This window comes from Nycticebus coucang, chromosome 18 (assembly GCF_027406575.1).
Source record: "Nycticebus coucang isolate mNycCou1 chromosome 18, mNycCou1.pri, whole genome shotgun sequence".
In the NCBI taxonomy this organism is placed as follows: Eukaryota; Metazoa; Chordata; class Mammalia; order Primates; family Lorisidae; genus Nycticebus; species Nycticebus coucang.
Window position 1 is genome coordinate 71,810,079 of NC_069797.1, and position 24,028 is coordinate 71,834,106.

A 24,028-nucleotide genomic window follows, 5' to 3' on the forward strand; every position below is an offset into this window, starting at 1 on the left:
AATAAAAGCTGGAGAAGGGAAAGTGAAGGCAAGCTGCTGTTCATCTCCAAAAGAAAAATCCCAACAGCAGGAAAAGAGAAAAGTGGGGACGATAAAAACTTAGAACTCAATCAAGTTGAAATAAGTTGTATCATATAGAAATACGTTGGGGACAGGGGTTACACAGCTGAGGAAACTGGAAATCGGGATTGAAATGGCTGCTCAATTCTGTCTACACCAGACTGTGCTCACAGGTACAAAGAACAATGCAAAACTCAAAGCCCCCGTTGTCAATGCGGGTGCGAACTCGGCTGTGTCTTACACAACACATCGATTCGGTAAAAATACACACAGAAAAGAAGACAGTTTCTTCTGGGAGTCACAGCAAAAATCCTTTACTCTTCTGTCCAGCAACCTGGAGAAAAACAAGGGAATCTGTGGCTTGGTTTCCTTGACAACCTTATCTCTGCTCCAGACACCATCCTCTGTCTCTAAGCAACAGGGCACACTTCAGAATTACCAGGAGGTAAAACGCAGCACCGACCCTGGGTCCTTCTGGACTCAGCAAATCAGGGCAGTGAAATTGGTCCCTCACAGGAGCCACAGCCCCGACTATCCTCACCAAGCCCCACATGCACCCCGCACGCCCCCAGCTTCCTCAGTGCCTGAAATTCCACCTCCAAGCTCTCCCCCGGGACTTACTCCCCTGTGCTCCCCAGGGGGACAATGACCCCGTCCTGCAGCTGACTTCTCCCACAGCCCTCGTTCCCATAAAAAAGTCCTATGTGGTCTAGTGCAGGGGGTCCTCAAACTATGGCTCGCAGGCCACATGAGGCGGTGTGATTGTATTTATTCCTCTCTTCAAAATAAGATAGGTGCAGTGTGCATAGGAATTTGTTCATAGTTTGGTTTTTTGTGTTTTTTTTTTTAACTAGAGTCCAGCCCTCCAACGGTCTAAGGGACAGTGAACTGGCTCCCTGTTTAAAATGTTTGAGGACCCCTGCTCTAGTGAGTAAGAGACAGATAGGAAAGCTGTCACCAGGATGTCACCGGGATTTACTAATCTTGGAAATAAACATCCAGCCTGAAGAAAGCGTTTGATTGAAAGAGAATGAGCGAAAATGCCTGTATTTCTGTATTGCCATTTAAGTAGACTTCGTTTGCACCTGAAAACAGGATTTAGAGATTTTTTTTTTTTTTTTTCCTTACCAGCGTGCTCTTACTCTTTCCTAACATCTTCAAGCCAGGAAGTATTTTTGAGAATATAGAGAAGAGAAATAAATGAACAAACTCTCTGGAAATGACAGCTCTGAACTTTAATCAGAGCAAGAGAAGAGAGCTGATGAGCACAAAGCTCTGTAGCTGAAAGTGCTGGAATTTGGAAGTGGAAGGAGCTGACAAACAGTGCTTTGAACTGCGGCATCCCGTAATCAGGGTAACTGCTATTTACCTCCTACCTTTATTTCTCAAACAGGCTCATGGCTATGACTCTATTTTCTCCCCACATCACCTGTGGTGCAGGGAGGAGGGCTGGAAATTATGCACCTTCCAGGGAACAGTGAAATCACACCTCGAAGTTGCTCCTACACGCCATCACATAGTTATTTTCCGAATAAGTTCAAAATGATAGATTCTGACTCCCATTGCTCACTTACGACTGATGATGGGGAATGTGGCCAGTCTAAGTTGCTATAATTCAAATGCGATTTCCAAACACTGTTTTATTCATGAGCTTTGAGTTTGTTCCCAATTAAATTTTAGCCCACCAACAAACCTGATCTATCTGAGGTCCCCCCTCCTGGTTCATTCTCTCTTGAGTAGAATTATTAAGGAGAAGTGTCTAAATTCATTTGAGTTCCATTTGCAATAGCTGTGTTGATGAAACAGAAAAACCAGCAGCCTACAAGGCTGACAGTGGAGCGTAAACCACGTGGATGGGCTGCAAAGATCTGCTGTTTAGGGACACCTGTAGAACCACGAAAAATAAGAAGTTCAGGAGGAGCGGGGTGGGGAACGGGGGAGTTACTATGCTCTGGTAATCTGCAGGATGTTGGACATAAGAAGCTTTGGCGCAAGTTCTAAGAAATGGGATCAGATGGATACTCTGATGTCTTACCAACCACTGCATGAGCAGACAGAACAACTTACTAGTATGAGAGCCTGAATGGGGGCGTGATGTTGCCCACTGGGGCAGGTAAAATCCAAAACACACAGGTCACAGGCTTGTCTACTCTCCAAAGAGCTGAACCACTCACTAAGGAACCGGTGGTTTGAAATGGCTTGGAAATCTGCATGTTGGTGCGAGCTCAGATTCATCACGAGCCCCCTGGGGGCTTGGCACAGATTGATTTTGCAGACTTACACCCCCTGGTAGAGTCAGTGGGAGCAACTTATCTTTTTCTGTTCTCTCCCGAACCCTCACGCTGAGCTCATCACCTCTGAATCTGTCTCCATGTCAACAAGGAGAAGAGAGCCGAAAGCAATGAAAGTTGTTTAAGTCATCACACATCTATGCTAAATGGGGAACTCGGCTGGCAAGTACCACCCCGAAAAGTGGGGCAAACAACAGAGTGAGAGATGGGCCTGGAAGTACATTTAGGTGTCGTGTCATCCATTGTATTTAATCAGAGAAAGGAAAAGAAAATGGAATTTTTTATTTCAGAATCCATCCATGGGTTAATGGTTATTTGCAGAACACAAGTAACATTTTAATTATTTTCAACTCCACACCATAACAGCTATCAAGGGAATGGAGGCAAAATAGAACAAACAGGGACTTATTAAATACATAATTAATGTGCACTAAAATTAGCATATATGAATACGAATAAGCCAGTTCTATTATAAGGTATGCGATTCAAATGCTATCAATTGATTAAACTTATCTGCCAGGGCTTAGGAACAAATTAGGCCACCCCAACGGTGGAGAGAGAAATTCATTAGCAGATGAGATGATTTCTTGGTGATCCATCCTGCTTGCAAAGGTGCCAAGTTATTTCCATAAAACCAAAATGTTAGAAACGTTCGAAATCTCTCTACGGTAAAGCAAAAGCAAATCAAGCTCTTCTCAAAGATTATCTCCTAGCCAGCATGGAGCTGTGGGACTCCTCGAGAGAGGATCATACCTTTGATCCATGAGGACCGCAGACACCTAGATGTCTGTAGTAGGGGCTGCACTCTGTGCGGCTTCTCCAAGAGCAGGGAAGGGTCCCAATGTATTTCTCCCCACTGCCTTGCCTATGGAAGAGCCATCCAGCTGAACACAACACCGGTGAGGAAACCCAGCAGACAAGCCCAGGTGCGGTACAACCTCTCTAACCCACGCTCACGGAGGAAGGACAGAGCTGCGGCCACACCCACCTGCTAGTAACCTCCTTAACCAGCAGGAAGACAGAGGCAGTCTGGTATCCAGCCCGCGGCCTCAATCCCTTCTACTTACCTCTAATGGAATGTTCCCGCTGCCTCTTCCAGCAGGAATTTTCACCCTGTACTTTGGGTGAAAATTTTGGCAAGCAGTCCTACAAGGTTTGGGTTAAACTGCAACTCTCAGAGCAGGAGACTTAACTTTTTCAACTGTACCATCTTCAAAGTCTGCCCTGCTCCCCACGCTCTAGGCTTGCCCTCACCCTACTGACTCCCTGTGACCCTCAATTCATTCTGCAGTGCATTATAATGTACGTCCGTGTGGATATGTGTGTGTGTTTCATCTCTTCTGTTAGACTGCAAGCTCTTTGAAGCAGGGACTATATTTTCTCCTCTTTTTTTGTCTCTCTCAGAGCACCCAGGTCTGTGCCGCCTACTGTGGCAGCCGCTAGCCGCGTACGACTACTGAGCACTTGAGATGTGCCTCGTACCACTGACAAAAAGAATAATTTCAGAACACTGAAGATATGTAAATTGTTTTTTCTGTTACATACAACTTTGTCTTGGCCTACATTTCACTTTAACCATTGAAAATTTACCATCCAAACGGAGACATGGCAGAAATGTGAAATAACACACGGGGTCTTGAAGAACGCGAACGAGCTCGAGTTTTAAATATGGTTGAAATGACAATATTCTGGCTATATTCGGTTAGACAAAATAGAGTTTTTTTAAATTAATTTCACATACTTTTACTTATTTACTTTTGACATGCTACAGAGAATTTAAAATTCTACAGGCAGCGTGCATCCTAATTCTGTTGGATGGAGTGATGTGGATGCATCCCACATAGAAAGCGTCCAGAGAAGTATTGGTTGGCTGGCTGAACACTATAAACAGATTGTTTTATGCCCTCTCGCCTGGTCTCCAGTCTCCGCTACAACCAAATGGAAACATTTTGCAGGCACTGTATCTGGATTAGAAAAGATAATCTGCGGAAAGGAAGAAAACTGGCAAAATAGGAATAAAAGCACTCATGCCAATGAATTATAACCTCTCCCCTTTTGAAATGGATTAAAGTCCAGCCCCACAATAGGTTGTAAAATGGAAGAATTCAGACACTCAGACCGTAAGAATGTACTTCATTCTTATCATTAAGTAACAGATGGGGTTCTGTGCTCCCTGGCTGCCAAGGAATAAAACAAAAGGTCTACACAATAAATGACATGTATTGTTTCTACAGGGAGGCAAAGCTTTTCTGGGCAGTGTATTCTAAAATAAATGTCTTATTCAAGGGCACTGAATGATGAATGGGGCAAGGGCTCTGGCAAAAATTTCACAATTGATGCTCCAGTGATTTTCATATGACAGTTGATATCTTGAATTGTTGAGTCAGGGAGGCTCTCCTGGGAGAGGGGCTGAGCTGACACAGACCAATGCCATCCCCTTGGGCAGGGAGGGAGAGAGGGTGTTGTTGGCAGATACCAACCACCTGACACCCAGAGCGGGGCAGGGTGAGCCGGTTCTTTTAGCCCCTGGCATAGCTCCTTCCATTTCCTCCCATCATGGGACACCCTGTCACTCAGGGGCCTGCCACACAACTCAATCCCCATCCTGTTCTGTCTCCCACTCAAGAAATAAGAAAAACAAGCCACAGCCCACAGGAGAAAGAGGCTGTCAACACGGGGATGAGTCTGTACCATCCTTAATTTATTGCAAATTTTGATATTTAAATTATTATTCATTATATATTTGTGACACCACTGTAGGACTGAGAACAGCTGTCTTAGGCTGTCTCCCCAAAATAGTCCTCCCAAGGCAAGCTTAGGTAGGGCCCAGAGAGCAAACAGTTCATGAAGTTACATTTTCTTCTGCTAAGGGTCTAGTACGGTGTTGTCCAAGAGAACGTTCTGTGACTGGAAATGAACCACATCTGTGCTGTCCAGTTCAAAAGTCACTACAGCTTGGCTGGCTACTGAGCACCTGACATGTGGCTAATTAAGGCCGAGGAGCTAAATTTCAGTTTTGATTCATTTCAACTTAAATTTAGAGAGCTACAGGCTGCCATAATTGGGCAGTGTGAGTCTGAAAGGTCTTACTGAAACCACGCTCTCCTCAATATCCAGGGGGCCATCGTGGAAAGACAGCTGGAAGTTACTGGAAACTCTGAGTCCTAATATGAAAATGTATTCAAATTCTCCTGCTTTAATGTTTTAATTTACATAATAGGTGGGAGACTAGCATAATTTTGTAGATGAGGAAATGAGCTTCGATTTTAACCCTAATTCTAGCACAGCCTTAGACCGTGGCTTTGGCTGCAGCTTCCCCCATCTGAAGGCCAGAAAGCAGGGTTTAGGCATCTGTGGTCTGTAGCCGGGGGCAGGAGATCACAGAGAACTGCACAGGTTCCCTGCCACTTTTATTTAGGATCATGCAGGATTCCCAGAGTTGTGATTTTGCCCAGTTCTCGGGCTGAAATCCAACAGCGTCACTTGGAACTGTGCTCCCAGCTTCTGCTGTGGTGCACACCCAACATGATATGTTGAACAAAATGTCACCCTGTACAGGAGCCTGTGCTAATTATAATGTCAGGCTTCCCACTGAGGCCCCAATAATTAAAGGAGAATATTACAGTGTTTTCAAACTCCTGGAGTTAACTGAGAAGCGCATCTTCAAATGTAACTTATTGGAGATGGGAATTAAAGCCATCGGAGATGTCCCAATTTGAGATCCCCATGACCAGAACCAAACTGTCCTTGAGGATCAAAGAAAAGTAAAGGTAAAAGTAAATGTAAAAGTAGGAGGGAGGCCCGGTGCTGTGGCTCACGCCTGCAACCCCAGCACTCTGGGAAGCCAAGGTCGCTGGATTGCCTGAGCTCATGAGTTTGAGACCTGCCTGAGCCAGATCAAGACCCTGTCTCTAAAAATAGCCAGGCATTGTGATGGGCGCCTGTCGTCCCAGCTACTAGGGAGGCTGAGGCAAGAGAATCACTTGAGCCCAAGAGTTTGAGGTTGCTGTGAGCTACGATGCCACGGCACTCTGCTGAGGACAACAAAGTGAGACTCTGTCTCAAAAAAAAAAAAAAGGGAGGAGAGAAGCAGGGGTCGGGGGAAGAGGAGGGAGTGGAGGGGAATTCACAGTTTTGGGTCACACTGTGTTCTGGGTACCACGACACACCTTCACAACAGGAAACACAGTAAGTGTCCCTGCTGGTTGCTGGTGCTGTCATCTATCACTGAACTGCAGGGACATATTATCTCCACTGCAGAGCTGGGAAAGCTGGGACTCCCATGACCTAGCTAGGAAAGCATCTGGTGGCTCAAGGACCCACATCCCAGCCTTTCTGACTCCAAAGCCTGTTGTTAGTCCCAGCTCCAGCTGACCATCTGCTTGGGTCCTGGATCCTCCACATGTGGTGGCAGCAGTGGTGGGTGGGTGGGCGCAGGCCTCCTGGGTGTTCGTTTCACACATGTCTGCCGAGCACCCACAATGGAGGGCCCATGTAGGGATGGGGTTTCCTGTCCAGGTTTCCCTGCCCAAGGCTCCTTGCTGAGCTGAGCCCAAGGCATCTGGACTGAGAACCATGCCAACACGCCAACGTGGCACTGCAGACGTTAACATTTAATGTGGCAAGCTTACAAAAGCAAGAAGTGTTTCCTGAATTCCTCTGTAACCACGTCTGGGAAATCTATGTGCTCTACCAGAAGAAAGGAAACAGCTCACCATGGCAAGAGGCAGGTCGCAGGCTGCCCATCGAGGCTGAGCCCAGCTCTTTACCATAACTGGTTGTGTGGCCTTGGGCTTGATCTTTTAATTTTCTGGGACTGAGTTTCCAAAATGTAAAACAGGGACACAAATATCTAAATAATATACATGGTGCAGTTTGTACAGTGTCTGGAACTTCACAAGGCCCGAGTAAAGTGGAAGCCTTCAGTGTTATTCACGCCTTTGATTGTGGCCTATAATTAGGGCCTTTGTGCACTTCTGGGCTTACTCATTCACCGAATCTGGGCCTCCAGCTGCTGACAAAGCCCCTTTGGCTCCTGGAAGCAGAGCCACATGCAGTAGAAGCTGTTGTATCAGTGTTTTTCCTGGAAAGGTCCACACCTACTAATAAAATACCCTGCCTCGTCTTTGCACCTCTTCACTTGAAGAGCCAGTAAGTTATTTTTTTTTTGGTGGCTATTGGCTCCATCTTGCAAGCCCAGGCCCAGATCTGGTTCTGAGAGCTGCCTCTCCAGAGCCGCTGCTGCAGCATGAGGAGCCCAGGCTGAACACACAGGCTCACACCACCAATGCCAGCACAGCCACTTCCTCTGCCACGTGTAACCATCCCCTGACTTTTCAGCATTCCGTATTCCATACAAAATCGAAATCCAAAAGTAATCAGCACCTGGTTGGAAAGCAGGACTCACAAACACCGCAAAGCTAGAGCCAGGGTGAGTGGTACTGAGTGAGTCCTCAGGGAAAGGATTTATAGGGAGCACAAACGCATCGGAAGTAGCTTAACAAACACAAAGAAGTGTCCTCAATGAGTTTCGAGGTTCCCCTCAGCAATTTTACTCCAAGGTGTGTACCTGAGAGAACATACGGCTAGCAGCGTTATTCACAACAGCCGAAAGGCAGAAAACCCCCGAACGTCCACAATTGATGAACAGGGAGACCAAACGCAGTGCATCCACAGAACAGAACATCGTCTGGCCACAAAACGGAAGATGCCCTGATTCTTGCTCCAACGTAAGTGAACCTTGAAAACTGTGCTAAGTGAAAGAAGCCAGATACAAACTGTCGTGAATTACGTGACACCGTTTATACAAAAGCCCAGGTTAGGGAGATCCACAGAGACAGAAAGTTGATTAGTGGCAGGAGCTGAAGAGAGGGGTGGCAGGGAGTGGCGACCAAACGGTATGGGATTTCCTTATGGCCTGATTATGTGCTCAAGACTCTACAGTGATGATGGCTGTAGTACTGATGTAGTATTGAGTATTTAAAAAACACTGAATTGTAAACTTTAAAAGAGTGAATTTTACGGTATGTGAATTATATCTCAATTTCTAAAAAAAGTTAACAGGAACTCTTTCCTCAGTGTGGAAATATAATTGAATGAAACGTCAAATGGCCATGGGAGAAAAAAGGTAGCTCACACCTTTAATCCCTCAAAGTGGGAAGATGGCTTGAGGCCAGGATTTCAAGACTAGCCTGGGCAACATAGGGAGAGCTCTTCTCTACAAAAAATACAAACATGAGCTGGGCATGGCAGCCCATTGCTGTAGTCCCAGCTACTTGGGAGGCTGAAGCAGGATAATCACTCTAGCCCAGGAGTTCAAGGCTGCAGTGAGCTACAATTGTGCCACTGCACTCCAGCCTGGGAAATAGAGCAAGATCCTGTCTCCTTAAAAAAAAAAAAAGAAAAGAAAAGAAAAGTAGAGGAGATATGTGCGGGAGGAGGTCCAAAGATATGAATGACGATAGCCCCCGAGTCCTGCCTCCCCCACTGCACACAGACTCACTAAGTAAATTTACCTCTCCACTTACCACCACCCAACCACTCTCGATGGATGAAGGACCAGGGGAGTAAGGTGCTGAATGAGTTTGGTAAGTCTGCAGAATTCTTTAGAAGCTCAAAAAGAAATGAGGAAGACGAGGCCAGCAGGCATGGGAGCCCCAGGGTGAGACTAAGCCTCCAGGACAGCCAGCCATAGACCTACAAGGAATGTTGTGCCATTGAAAACATTTCAGAACTCTAAGCATCTCTGGTCTGCATTTGAAAGACACCTTTGGTCTCTGTGGTCAGGCAAAGGAGCACTTCATATATACCTGCAGGTCCTAACCCCCAGAACCTGTAAATGTTACCTTTCAGGACAAAAGAGATTTTTCAGATGTGATTATACTGAATTACCTGTGTGGGACTTAAATGCAATCATAAGAATCTTTATAAGGAGGAAGAGAAGGAGATTTGACACAGAAAAGAAAGCAGGGTGACTGTGGAGGCACAGATTGGAGTGTTGCGGCCAGGAGCCAAGGAATGCTGACAGCCCCAGAAGCTGGAAGAGGCTGGGAGTGGATTCTCTGCCAACCCTTTGACTTCAGCCCAGTGAGATGGATTTCAGATTTTTGGCTCTCAGAACTGTACAAGAATAAATTTGGGTTGTTTTAAGCCACTAAATTTGTGATAATTTGTCAAAATGCCATAGAAAAAGTCCTTCGTTCTATTTCTAAATTCTCTAAATATTAAAACAACCCCAATAAGATTATTTCTGGCATAACAGAATTACTTTTATACTTTTGTATGTTGAAGGGTAGGGAGTGTTGAAGTGGTTAGGTGAAGATAATCTCCCCAAAAATATTTTTACCTGATCATAAGTCATAAATATTTATTAAAGTTTAGTTATAAATCTGATTAAAAAAATGAAGAAAATAAAAATCAGCCATAATCCTAATCACCCAGGAGTAACCAACTACTGTTAACATTTTGGTTAACATCTTGTTTCCTGAAACAAAAATCAATTCTGATTAAAAACTCAAGCATTCCTTTCAAAGTACAATTAGGAACCGGTCAGTAAAGATAACTCAAGTAATTAAAATCAACTGTCATGCTGTTCTGGAGACACAAACAGTGGCCCCTGGGTCCCTACATGAGAGCAACAACCAGCAAAATGAACTTGGCTCTTGACTCTAAAAAGAGGAAAATGACAAGCATGTGATTCACCCAGCCTCTTCTTCTGTGGACCTTTATAAAGAATTTCAAACACAAAGGGGAGCAAGTCTCTACCATGTCACCTGGCAGCCAACATAGAAAGAGAACCAGGAGGCCTGGCTCTCAAGTGGACGCTCCTCTCCTGGCCTGGAGTTCAGGGCCAGATGTACCTGCCAGTCCAGGTACTTAGGCACAAATGCACGTGAGCTATACTGGAACCTCAGTATGGGGTTTAATACTGGATCCGAAAAGAGAGTGTGGCATACAGACCTTTTTGCAAGAAGCTCCATCTATTGGGGAAAACAAACATGTTTAAAAACAGGTATTTGCAAGTCCAAGTAATAACGAAGGAAGGAGTGACTAATTCTATTAAATAAGTGGTATCGATAATGTGCTATTTTTTATGATTCTTCACAGAATCATCCAGTGCTAGGGCTAGAAGGAGCCACAGTGATCATTTAATCCAACCCCTTATGTTTTCAAATGCAGTAGTGTTTGAATGAGATAACCCCAGCATCCCCTTAAGCTTGAAATTTAACCTTCGCACATATAAAACAGGGGTACAGCTCACTGCTGAGACCAAACACCACTCATGGAAAGAGATTGGTAGGAACTGAACAGCTAGCTGATCTTGAATTCCACTCAACCACAGAGGGGGCGTGTTTTCCCAAGGCCCAGATGCAACACAGCAAGATCCTGTCTCTGCAAAAAAAATAAATTAGCTAGATGTGGTAGCACGCGGTTAAAGTCCCAGCTACCCGGGAGGCTGAGACAAGAGGATCGTGTGACCCCCAGAAGTTTGAGGCTACATTGCACTCAAGCCTGGGTGACAGAGTAAGACCCTGTCTTGAGAAAAAAAAAAAAAAGACATACTGAATAACAAGCTCTGGAAAATCAACCAAAAAAATTTACTCATAACTCGAAGGGAAAAGGCCAAGAGGGATACGAGAGAGAAACAAGACCCTGGGGGAAGCCAGCCTATATGATCACAGGACAGAAATTCCTAAGACTGGGACAGAAATAATAAGAAATGTCCTTCTTATCCAGTGAACTATCTGAGCCTAAAAAGTGATTTAAAAAATAGTGTTTCAAGAAGATTAAATACGTCCTAGAATATATAAAATACGCTAGAATTTTCACTCTTTAAAGATGACAAAAAAACTCTTCATTGTTGAAGCAAAACAATGTCAGGTTACACAGAGGAATGAATCCAGTTTGGCCATGCTATTTGCTTCTACAATACCAACGCCACGTAACGATGGAACAACATCTGTCAGAGCTCGGAGGAGAAAAATGTCATGATGAGAACGCTTTGCCCAGTCACACTGTTGCTCCTGTAACAGAGTGACAGGTTGGCATGATACACTCTGCGAGGACTCAAGAAAATGTATCACCCGGGGACACTGTCCGGGGAGGATTCTTGCTCCCACTCGAAATCCCAAACAATAAATGATAGATGCAAATGTTGAAGAACTCAAGATTGAAAAGGTCACGGCGGAAAGGCAGGCAGAGACACCGTCAGTGCTGCCAGTGGCTCCCATTTTTCAAATGCTCGTAAGGCCCTAGCATTGTGCCCAAAACCAAATGCATATTTAGCCCAAAATAAGCCAGTTGTAACAACATTATCCCCTTCCAGAAATGAGAAAACCAAGGTTCAGGGAGTTCAAGCAACTTGTGAAGATAAACTCCCTAGTGAGCTGCCGAGTTGTAGTTTCAGAATGTACCCCCAAGAGCTCAGATTCCCTCAATGTATTTATTTTTATCTTTATTATTTTTACACTTATCCATGTCTTCTAATTTCTCTAAAAGAAACATCTATTATTTTAAAAATGAAGCCTCGGTAAGTCTTTTTCCCAAATGAAAGAAATCCAAAGACATAGGACAAATTACTCCAAAAGGCTAACTAGAAAAGGATAAGCAAGGACATTTTAGAAAAAGACTGACATAAAGAAAGCAGGTGAGGTAAATATCAGTACCAAACTACGTTGCACTCAATACTCTTGACCTTGACTGAGGGGGTCAGAAACTCTGACCTCCTCAACTGTCGAAGATCCCTGTGTAATTTTTGACTTCCCCAAAACCTTACTAATCCTGTCAGCCGGAAGCCTGACCAGTAACACACGCAACCGAATAACACGTATTTTGTGTGTTAATATGTGTTACATACTGTATTCATACAACAAAGTAAGCTGGGGAAAAGAAAATGTTACTAAGAAAAACTTAAGGAAGAGAAAATATATTCACTATTTTTAAAGTGCATCATCGTAACGGTCTTCATCCTGGCCGTCTTCACGCTGAGTAGGCTGGGGAGAGGGGGAGGGTTGGTTCTGCTGTTTCAGGGGAGGCAGAGGAGGGAGAAAACCCAAGTGTAAGCAGGCTCGTACAGCTCACACTTGTGTATTTCTAAATAGCATTAAGTGCAACCAGAGATTGAGTTTATAAAAGGCCCCTCCACAGCAACCAGGCACCAATTAGGAATTTATGCTCCATGTAACGTGGTAGCAAATATGTAAAGAAAGGAACTCACAGGTAGAAATAAGAGAAGTTGTTTAAAGTAATGGGAGTGGTTAAGTTTTAGCATGGGATGATCCAGCTATGGTGAGTAACCCCCCAAAATGAAGTCCTACCTTCACTCCTCTCCTAAAAGGACCTGGATCACTATGGCCCATCCCCGTTTTCCAGGCAGACAAGTACCCTGACAAGTGACTTCACCTGCAGGCGTGGCAGGCGTGCTCGAGGGCAAGCGCTCACCTGGAACGTTGTGTACGGTGATGGCCAAGATGAGCAGCGCGATCCTCCTCCAGCTGGTCCCTCGAGAAGGCACGGGCGGGGCCGGCGGGACAGATGGGGCCGGGCTCTCTGGAAGGCCAGTGGCTGCCACCTTCTTCCTCTGATAGGCCTCCCCATTCTCACTCTTGTCTGAACAGAAGGAGAAGAAAAAGGAAGAGATTTGAACATAGGACGTTGACACTCGGGTGAGAAAGCAGAAGGAAGAAACTTCCACTCCCCAACTTCTGCGACCATGTGTTCTTCTCTTTCTTTCTTCTTTCAGGAAGGAAGGAAAGAAGGAAGAAAAGAAAGGAAAGGAGGGAGGGAGGAAATAGAGAAAAATGCACGGTCTTCCCTTCTTTCCTTCCTTCCTTGCATGATTTGAGTAAACAAATACTCAAAAGAAAATCCACAGCTTGAAGGGCAAGAATGTAGACTGCCCTGTCCCCTGCTCCCAATCAGTTCTCTCTTAATAACATTTGAACCTCAATTCCGTTAGGAAAAAGGGAGCCTTTAACTGACCTTCCACAATGCGAGGAAGCCAGCCCGCTAATGGTCAGTAGCTCGGTGCACAAACCCAGGGTCTGCAGAATGCACCTGTCTCCATAGACAACAACCCCGTCTGGACAACATTTGAAGCTCAATACTCACCCCACTGCGTCATGTACATGTGTGCAAGTTTCCGTACACACACGGAGGGGGTGCTTTTATAACCTTGAAGTTGACAGTATTTGGACAACTCAGTCTGCAGAAGTTGGCTGGGAAACCAAATTAAATACCTGGGATCTCCAGCCCACAAAGCAGTCCTGAATGCTGTCCCCAAGGAAAGCCGGGTGGTGGCAGAGGGCACTCACTCTGCCCTGCCCGTCAGTAAACACTGCTGATGTTCTTGCACCCGTCTGATGTACAGGCCAGGCTTAAACGCTCTCCACTGGGAGTTGATAAGAGCCAAAAGTAAAATCCTTTTCCCTTGAGGATTTTATAACTTAAGAAAGGACAGACAGAGAAGACACGAATTCCTTTAAATCTAAAGGACGGAAGCGCACGGCCCGACAATCACGGAAGGCGGTGCTGAGTTTTGCCAGTGTCACAAAAGGATCCTATTCTGAATCTCCTGCAGATAAAGCACAGGGAGCTACAGAGCTGGGAGGCACCATAAGCGAGTTCTAGCAGCAAGCCTGCATTTAATAGCTACATCAAGAAACAGGAAGAGTTATTAACTGAAGTAAAAATACACGCCTGACCTGAGGCTACCAGTAAGTGAAAACTGACGTCAGCGCATTCCCCTAGCGAGAACTGGGGGGAAAGGGGGTTTGTACTTGTGAGTTAAATTAGCCACCATTTGGTGACAGCCACTAATGAGTCTGCATCAAGGAAGATCAGTCTAAACAAATCATTACCGAGCATAATTATCTTCTTGCCTCTCCTGGAAAGCCCAGTTAACCCATCACAGCCAACAAGCAAAATGCTAGTGGCAAAGGACAACCAGCAAGTGGAGGCTACCGCTGGGGACGGTGTGGGGCGTGGGGTGTGCTGGAGTGACAGAAGCCCTGGGAGATGTCTTGAAATGGGAATGGTTTGGGCGCTTTTCCACTAGGCTTTGGCAAAGAAGAGCAGAAAGGCCTGAAGGAAAAAGACACATCTTTACTTTGGCTAAAATTTCAAGTTAATGTCAAACTCACAAATCAGAAAACAACAGTGATACAAGCTAACAGGTGATATTTGGAACCTCCCATCAATTAATCCTCCATCCTTACAAATGCTACCAAGTAGAGATTAATGTCTTTTTGTTTTTTAATTTATTTATTTTTATTGTTAAGTCATAGCTGTGTACATTAGTGCAATCAAGGGGTACAATGTGCGGGTTTCATATACAATCTGAAATCTTATCAAACTGTTCAACGTAGCCTTCGTGGCATTTTCTTAGTTACCGTATGTAGGCATTTGTATTCTGCATTTAGTAAGTTTCGCCTATACCCGTTCTAAGATGCACCATAGGTGTGGCCTCACCCATTACCCTCCCTCCACCAAAACCTCCCCCCTCCCTTCCCCTTCCTTGGCCCTTTCCCCACAGTCTTGTGCTATAGTTGGGTTATAGCCTTCATGTGAAAGCTATAATTTAGCTTCATAGTAGAGCTGAGTACATTGGATACTTTTTCTTACACTCCTGAGATACTTTGCTAAGAAGAATATGTTGTCTTTTTTTTTTTTTTTTAATTTTGGCCGGGGCTGGGCTTGAACCCACTACCCCTGGTGTATGGGGCCAGCACCCCACTCCTTGAGCCACAGGCGCCACCCAAGAGTTAATGTCTTTTAACACATGAAGAAATCGAAGAACAGAGAGGTGGATTACCTCATTCCAGGTCACATAGTCAGTCTACGGTGGATTCAACAGTCAACTCAGGTCCTTCACCCCGTTAACTAGGGATTGAGTCAGGATGGGAGAGAGGGTTGACATGCTTGTTTGCTTGCACAAAAGGGTAATGGCAGTCACTGCAGTGAGACGGGTGAAGGGAGGGTCTGTGAGCTCTCACTGCCTGGTGGCAGAGAGCAGGATGGCTCGGGGAAACTCATCATCATTCTCACTTGTAGACAAACCTGCAAGCCTTTCATAAAAGAGGCATTTCTTAACTCATTAGACCTACTACTTCTAAGAGTAAAACAGCTGAAAGTAGAAAATATTTACCAACATCAAGCCCAGAACAGAGAGTTGTAATTATTTCAGAAAAGTCCTTTTGCCACTAGGGAAATAAAACTGGCCATCAGAAGAAAAAAAAAATTTTTTTAAATTTAGAATTAATCATCTACAAAATCTTATATCTAGAAAACCCCAAAGATTCAATCAAGGGATTTCTAGAATTGATAAATAAATTCAGTAAAGTCTTAGGCCACAAAATAAATGTATGGAAATCAATGTTTTTCATATACACCAACAACAATCAAACTGATAAACAAAACACATAATATCTTTCTCAGTAGTGATAAAGAAAATAAAATATCTAGGAATATACTTAATAAAGGAGGTGAAAGACTTCTATAGGGAGGATCATGAAACAATGAGGAAACAAATTGCAGAGGACGTAAACAGATGGAAAAATATACCATGCTCATGGATTGACAGAATCGAGATTATTAAAATGTCTACACTACCCGAAGTAATTTACAGATTCCATGCAATTAAAATACCAATGTCATATTTTTAAAAATCTAGTAAAAACAGTTCTATGTTTTGTATGGAACCAGAAAAGAGTCTGAATAGCCAAGGCAATCTTACATAATAAGAACAAAGTGGGAGGCATCACCTTACCAGACTTCAAACTATACAACAAGGCTACAGTACCCAGAACAGCATGGTACTGGCACAAAAACAGAGACCCATGGATTAGAACAGAGAATGCAGAGATGAAAACATCTTCATATTCCCATTTGATTTTTGACAAAATAGATAAAAACATACCCCGGGTAAAAGAATCTCTGTTCAATAAATGATGCTGGGAAAATTGAATAGCCACATGTAAAAGACTAAAACAGGATCCACACCTCTCAGCACTCACAAAATCCAACTCATGATGGATAAAAGACTTAAATCTAAGGCAAGAAACTATAAGACTCCTTGAAGAAAATGTTGGATAAACTTATAGATATTCGCCTAGGTGAAGAATTCACGAAGAATACCCCAAAAAGCAATAAAGGGACAACAAAATAAATAAATGGAACCTGATCAAATCAAAAAGCTTCTGCACAGCCAAAGTCACAATCAAAAGAGCAAATAGACAAACCACAGAATGGGAGAACGTATACACATGCTATCCATCTGATAAAGGGTTGATAAAACAGCTCCATTAAAAAGTAGACAAAAGACATGAACAGAAACTTTTCAAATGAAGACTAATGGCCAACAAACTCATGAAAAAATGCTAAACATCTCAAGACCCTGCTCCACTCACAGCACAAAGCACAGCTCCCTTGCCCTTGGGCTTCTGATAGGTGACCCCGGTGGCAGTCCCCTTGCAGGAGTTGGAAGGTTGGGAAGAGTGTGAGGCTGGGGTTTCCCTGTTCCAGCTCCCTTCCTGCCAAGCTTCTGTTCCTGTGGGGCAGCCCTCTCTCCATCCTGTAACCCTCTCTGGTCTTCATACCCCCACCGCCCTGCCCTTAAGCCCTTGGGCTTCTCTCCTGATGAGAGGCATGGTTGGAGGGAGCCCAGGGTACTTCACCTTCCCCTGCTGATTTATTTTAACTCTACCCACACCCTTATAAATTGTACTGTCATTAACTCTCCTCAATTATCCCAACTAATTACGCCTCCTGTTTTCTTCCAGAAACATCGCTCTCCTTAAGTGACACCTACCCTCTCTCTTCCCTGTGGCTGCCCAGAACACCTTCTCTCCAGGTCTCCTCTCTTGTTGTCTAGCTCGAAAGGATCCACCTAAACCCTAAACTACTCTTTTGCAAAAACCTCTCCTAAGTCCCTCAGGCCCTCATCTGTTATATCGCACATGAAAACCATCAGTAAACTGTCTGATGAGCTTATCTTCAAAATACATCTAGAACAGTGGTTCTCAACCTTCCTAATGCCGTGGCCCTTTAATACAGTTCCTGTGGGTCTCGACCTACAGGTTGAGAACTGCTGATCTAGAATTTAAGCCCTCCTCACCTGGATAGCAACCACCATCGCCCACATACCTTTCTGCTTCTGCCTTCATCATGTTACCTATTCTCAACAAGCAGCTGGAGGGATCCTGTTAAAACCAAAGTCGGATCTGTCCCTTCTCCCTCAAAATCCTTCAACGGCTCCCATCTGACCCGAGGAGAAGCTCGAGTCCCGTGTGATCCAGCCCCTTTCCTGCTTCTCTTTTCACCCTCTGCTCCAGCCACACTGCTGGGGATGTTCCCCAGACACGCCAGGCACACTGCTGCTTTAGGGCAGGCGCCCTCAAACTGCGGCCCGTGGGCCACATGAAGTAGTATGAATTGTATTTGTTCCTGTTTTGTTTTTTACTTCAAAATAAGATATGTGCAGTGTGCATAGGAATTTGTTCATAGTTTTTTTGTTTAAACTATAGTCCGGCCCTCCGATGGTCTGAGGGACAGTGAATTGGCTCCCTGTTTAAAAAGTTTGAGGATGCCTACCTTAGGGCTTTGTACTTAGATTCGTCCTGAAGGAATGCTTCTCCCCTAGAAAACTGCCTGGCCCAGGGCCTCCCCTCCTTCAAGTATTGGCTCAAATATCACATTTTCCTAAATAAAAGTAAAACTCAACCTCACTCTGGAACCCCGGGTCCCTTTTCTTCCTCCTCCTGTTTCTTCCTCCATTGCACTTCAGACCTTCTGATCCACTGGAAAATGTGCCCATCTAGCTTGCTTATTGTCTTTCTCCTCCCATTTTATGAAGACATGCAGAGATTTGTATCTGTTTTGCTTCTAATACATCTGGAGCTATTAGGAAGGCTGACATACATACAGTAGGCATGCAGTAAATATTTACTGGATGTTTAACGAAAAATTGCTCAACCAGACAGTCCATCAAATATGAGATAGTTAGCCTTTCAAAAAAATTTTTAAAAAAATGCTCAACATAGCGGTGCATCTTACAAGGGTATATGTGAAACTTGGTAAACGGTCTGTGAAGCTAGTGAATGATGCCCCATGATCATATCAATGTACACAGCTATGATTTAATAAAAAAAAATGCTCAATATCTCTAATCATCAAGGAAATGCAAATCACAACCACAATGAAATATCACCTAACTCCAGTGAGAATGGCTCATATAAAAAAGTCCTAAAACAACAGATGCTGGCGTGGATGCTGAAAAAAAGGAACTCGTACCCTGTTGGTGGGACTGCAAACTGGTGTAACCTCTATGGAAGGTGGTATCAAGATACTCAAAGAACTTAAAGTAGACCTACCGCTTGACCCAGCAATCCCACGGCGGGGTATATACCTGAGGGAAAAAGGTCATTTTAGAAAAAGTTACACCTGCACTTGAATGTTAATAGCAGCACAATTCACAACTGCAAAGACACAGAAACAATTCAAGTGTTCACTAATACAGAAATGGATTAATACAACGTGGTATATGCCTACTATGGAGTACTGCTCAGCCAAAAAAATGGTGATCTAGTATCTTTTTCGACAACCTGGAGGGAACTAGAGACCGTTCTTCTAAGTGAAACATCACAAGAATGGAGAAACAATCACATGCAATCAATATCAAACTGAAACGAATTGATCAACACTTAAGTGCACATACGGAAGTAAATCTCAATGAAAATCAAGCTGGATGATGGAGGAGGAGGAGCTGGGTAAAGTCACACCCAATGGGTACAGCGCCCACTCTCTGGGTGAAGGGCGCACTTACGTGTATAACTTTGACTCAATCTGTGCAAAAACAAAATATGTAAATAAAACATGTACACCCCCTAACATTCTGAAATTTTAAAAAAGAAGAATAATTTAGCATCTAAGAATCCACACAAAGAAGGGCCCTGTGGCAGAGGCTCAGCCTGTCATCCCCTCATGCCACCTTTCCTGAAAGCAAGGCTTGCAGTGAACAGAGAGAGAAGCCTTGGGCTTGGCTCTCAGCTTTCAGGCTGAATCACCAGGTGACCTTATCTGCCTTATCTGATGCATCTGTTTCCCAGAATTCCTCTTCTCAGAAACAGAAGACATGATTCTTTTTTTTTTTGTAGAGACAGGGTCTCACTTTATGGCCCTCGGTAGAGTGCCGTGGCCTCACACAGCTCACAGCATCCTCCAACTCCTGGGCTTAAGCGATTCTCTTGCCTCAGCCTCCCGAGCAGCTGGGACTACAGGAGAAGACATGATTCTTGCCACAATACATCAAATGATGAAGAAAAGCAGATGTAGGTCCACGGGCGCAAGCCCAGATACCATCAGCAAGCCCTGCTGCCTGCGGGGCCCCTCCACTGTCTACTGAGAGCCCCTGAAGTCCTCTAGTCAATGGCACTAAACCATGTTGGATCAGCATCTGCTTTTAAAAATTCAGCAAAAGTTACAATCCAGGGTAAAAAAAAAAAAAAAAAAGCCAAAGTTGAGATAGGGTTTAAGTTTTTATGGAGTCAAGAACCTCAGACCACAAACATCTTGATAGATAAGTGCCCCGTTAACTCTCGTTTTCATAGCCCCTGGGTCCAATCATATGAGAAAGACAGCAGGTCTGTGGTCCCTGAGATGATGTAACTGGCTAAATCGAATGGGCCCAGGGATGGAATCGCAGGCCTCCAGTGAACACAGCCATGCTAATTAACAGATCACCAGCCACGAGAGAAATTTAGCAACAGTCCCAAGATATTGCCGGAGATGATTTGGTTGGATTAACACAAACTGGCAAATCCTCATCTGCTAAGCACAGAAAATACCACCAAATCCCTGGAAAAAGTCTTTCTAGACCTCTGTTACTAAACACATAATTGAGAGTAGCCAGCAACATCTATTCGCTATGTGGCATCCACACACTAAGTCAAAAGGCCAACCAAACGTAGAGGGAAGGCAATCCATTTACTTATATTTTTCCTTCCCTCTTTTTTTTTCCAGAAAATCAGCATAATTTAGGGGAGGGAACTTTATTATGAACTTGAATGTCACAATGCTTGCTAAGAATCTTCTTTGCCTGGTTCTTGAATCGTATGTAGGATTAGAATGATTTCCCTTATATAACGAGTGTTGAATTTGAATATGAAATCATTACTCAACTTTGGTTAGTATCCACCTTGGCACACAGAGAAACCAAGGTGTACAAAGACCTTAACAGTCATATGGAAATTCAAGACAGAGTCCCGGCAGTTCTCCTGGTCCTGGGAGAAGACCCCTCAGCTTGGAGACAGCCAAGCCCTTGACTGTCTCTAGACTTAGCCAAAATGCCTATACTGTGTCCTTTTTGTCAAGTTGTAAAAATATAACTATTTTTTAAAGGCTATTTCCAAAAGAGAAGAAGTCTCCCATATCCCTAACATAATTGCCTGCATTCATCCCTACCCCTTACCCAGTACATGCATGATGATAATTTGCATTTTTGAAGTCAATGAAGTGTGACAGTGAAAAGCACAGATCAAGGGCCACAGTGACTGCCATGGGGCCATGGCTCTGTCCACAACAAGCCATAAGGCTTCAGGAAAATGCTGTCTTTCTGCCTTAGGTGCTGTCTGCAGAACCCACTGGGCACTTGAGATGTGACCCGACTTACAGGAAGCAGGACGCGCACCTGCTGGAGACCGGCAACGTGATGGAGTCTCATTTGGCAAGAGACCGCAGAAACAGGGAGGGAAAACGATGCTGACGGCTCTTCCCCTAGAAACATTCCCTAGGCTGCTCTGAGTCTGACCCAGGAATGTCCTCAAGCCTCCAGAACTGCTGACATATTGGCTGGAAATGTTAAGTCCTGGCATGAAACCAACAGCAGAACATTCCTTTACGTTTCATCAGTTTAGTCACTTTAATGGTTTAAGTGCCCCCGGGAGAGCTGGGCAGCTATTCCATCCACCCATCTTGACGCTGGGCAAGTGACCCAGATGAAACATTCCTATCAACAGCTTTGTTTCTGATTACACAAGTATACATACACATTATAGCAACCTAAAGGTATATACAAGAAAATTTAAATCACTCAGAATCACACCACCTAAAAACATCATAACGGTTAGAGGTTAAGGTCTTCCTTCCATGCTTTTTCATGTGGTTTTACACAAGTGGGATATCATATTATCCAACAGTAGCTGGGTGTTTGTTCCCACTAAACACAACACAACCACTTCCCCATATGCTTAAAAATGCCTCCAAGCACCCCAAGCAATACAAATGATCGTTTCCGTTCTTTTATCATTGAGCATTTAGGCTATTTCTAATTTTTTTCCTTATGAATACCACCGTAAAACCTTCAACTTATATAAACAGTCATTCGGACAAAGTTCCCAGGAGTTGAACGGCTGACCAAAGGGCCTTGATACACGTGTCTTCACAAACGTCCAGGACATCGCTGCCACTTACACACCCCGGAGCAGAGCCGGAAAGTTCTCATTATGCCATTTCTTAGTCAGCCCTGGATAGTTCTTGCTTAAAAATAAATACATTCACTTATGGGGGAAACGACATTTCCCTTAATTTGTATCTCTTTGACTACAAGTGAAGTTGAACGTTTTTCAGAGTTTCAGGTGTATTTCTCATCTCTTTTGTGAGTTGCCCTCTGCCCAAATAAGGCCTCTTTCAAACAAAAAGTATTTTCTGCTTTTTGTTACCACTGTTTGGTAATGGTCCTGAAGGCTGATTTTCTCGGGTCACTTTCTCTCTCCATATGGAAACATCACTCTTATGGGCGGCGCCTGTGGCTCAGTCGGTAGGGCGCCGGTCCCATATACCGAGGGTGGCGGGTTCAAACCCGGCCCCGGCCAAACTGCAACCAAAAAATAGCCGGGCGTTGTGGCGGGCGCCTGTAGTCCCAGCTACTCGGGAGGCTGAGGCAAGAGAATCGCGTAAGCCCAGGAGTTGGAGGTTGCTGTGAGCTGTGTGAGGCCACGACACTCTACAGAGGGCCATAAAGTGAGACTCTGTCTCTACAAAAAAAAAAAGGAAACATCACTCTTTTCTAAAGCAGAGGACGTACAAGAGTTTCTCTTGCTTCTCTCTTCTTCTTTTACCCCAAGGCACAGGATTTCTTGTAAACAACCCAGAAGTAATCAGTACACATAAACAGAATTTACTGTGAACGGGATCCTTGCTAGAGTTGCTGGATTTTGCAAACCAAAAGACAGTTTATGCATAGTTATGTTTGAATTTCACGTAAGATCCAAAAAAAAAAAAAAAAAAAAGCCCTATTTTTAGTGTAAGTATATCCCAAATGCTATGTGGGATATACTTACACTAAAAAGTATTTATTGTTTATTTGAAATTCAAATGTAAGTGGGTATCCTGTATTTTATCTGATAACCCTGCTTGGGTCCAATAGCCCAAGTTCTGCGGGGCTGGGGAGAAGTTGGGCAAACTAATTGCACTCTATTCTGAAAACAGCCACAAGTTTGTCTCTTTGGCAAATCCATCATGGACCATGCCTAATCCAGGGCAGAAAGAGATTCCATTAGAAACCAAAGAAACTTCAAGGGAAGGTAACTGAAATCTGTATTACATTTTCGGTAACTAACCAATAGGCACAGCAGCACGTGGAGTTGAAGAGGCATGATCCTAGACCTATTCCCAGTCTAACTATAACAGATATTTCCATTTATCATTCTAATAATCACAGGCACATCGCTATGAAAAGTCAGATGCTGCTTGTGTAGGGAGGCTGATTTGACTGCCCCCTCCCTGTAGTCAGGTCATGTTTTTCCAGGCACTGAAAGTCATCTCTGCCTTACTCTGGATGTTTCTGAATAGGCAATTGTTTAGTGACAACACTGATACAAATGGACCTGCATAATTGGGGAAAATTAAATGCATATCAGAAGAAGAGATGGCTTTGCTGTTTGCTGAAGATTTCTCATCCATTAAGCAGACCACCCACTAAAATGTTCCCTGTTCCAAGTATCTAAGTAAGATCATTTCTACTCTCTGCCAACAGAGCCAACATGTTCAATAATATTACAAGTCCGCCTAGCAGGTCAGCTCTTCTGCTTTAAAGGCACAGAAAACCATTTCCTGAACACGAGTCCATTCCTGATTAATGAGATGAGGTCCAAAAATAAACCCCGGGTGGGATCCAGAGGCACCTCTGTACTTCCTCTTAGCCCACCCTGAACACGCACGTTGCTGCAGACACCCCAGGCGAGGGAGGCCATTGTAGCTTTTGGAATGTCCACCAGCAAAAGATACTCGCTTACAAAAAAAACCAAAGTCCCCACATGCTCACTGGAGAAAGGGCATTTTGGAGAACACAAAATGCCTATGAACGCTTCGCAAAGGACTCCAACCTCCTCTGCTTCACTTACATGGTTGCAAATTACCAGGCTGAGGATGAAGTGGACAGGAGAACCGTACCTGCACCGTGGCTCCTGTCCGACTGATGGGATTAACTTACTCAGCACCTGGCTCCCTTTCTCCTGGAGGTGTTGCTGCCCTGCCATCTGTACAAATAGATCTGCATAAGTGGTGAAAATTAAATGTACATCGGAAGGGCTCATGTCCGACTGACAGTATTAACTTACTCAGCATCTGGCTCACTTTCTCCATGAGGTGTTGCTGCCTTCAAGACCGCTGTCTCTCCAAGTGTG

The 24,028-nt window shown here is 44.2% G+C and overlaps 1 protein-coding gene across 3 annotated transcripts in view; it reads right to left on the reverse strand.

Annotated features, from left to right (window-relative positions):
* The window catches only part of SLC39A11 (solute carrier family 39 member 11), a 357,393-nt gene that overhangs the window by 123,333 nt on the left and 210,032 nt on the right, over positions 1 to 24,028 (reverse strand). For all 3 annotated transcript variants that reach the window (XM_053569888.1, XM_053569889.1, XM_053569887.1), the window contains one exon: positions 12,792 to 12,959. In XM_053569888.1, the coding sequence (XP_053425863.1) occupies positions 12,792 to 12,959 (168 nt within the window). The remainder of the gene's footprint in view (positions 1 to 12,791; positions 12,960 to 24,028) is intronic.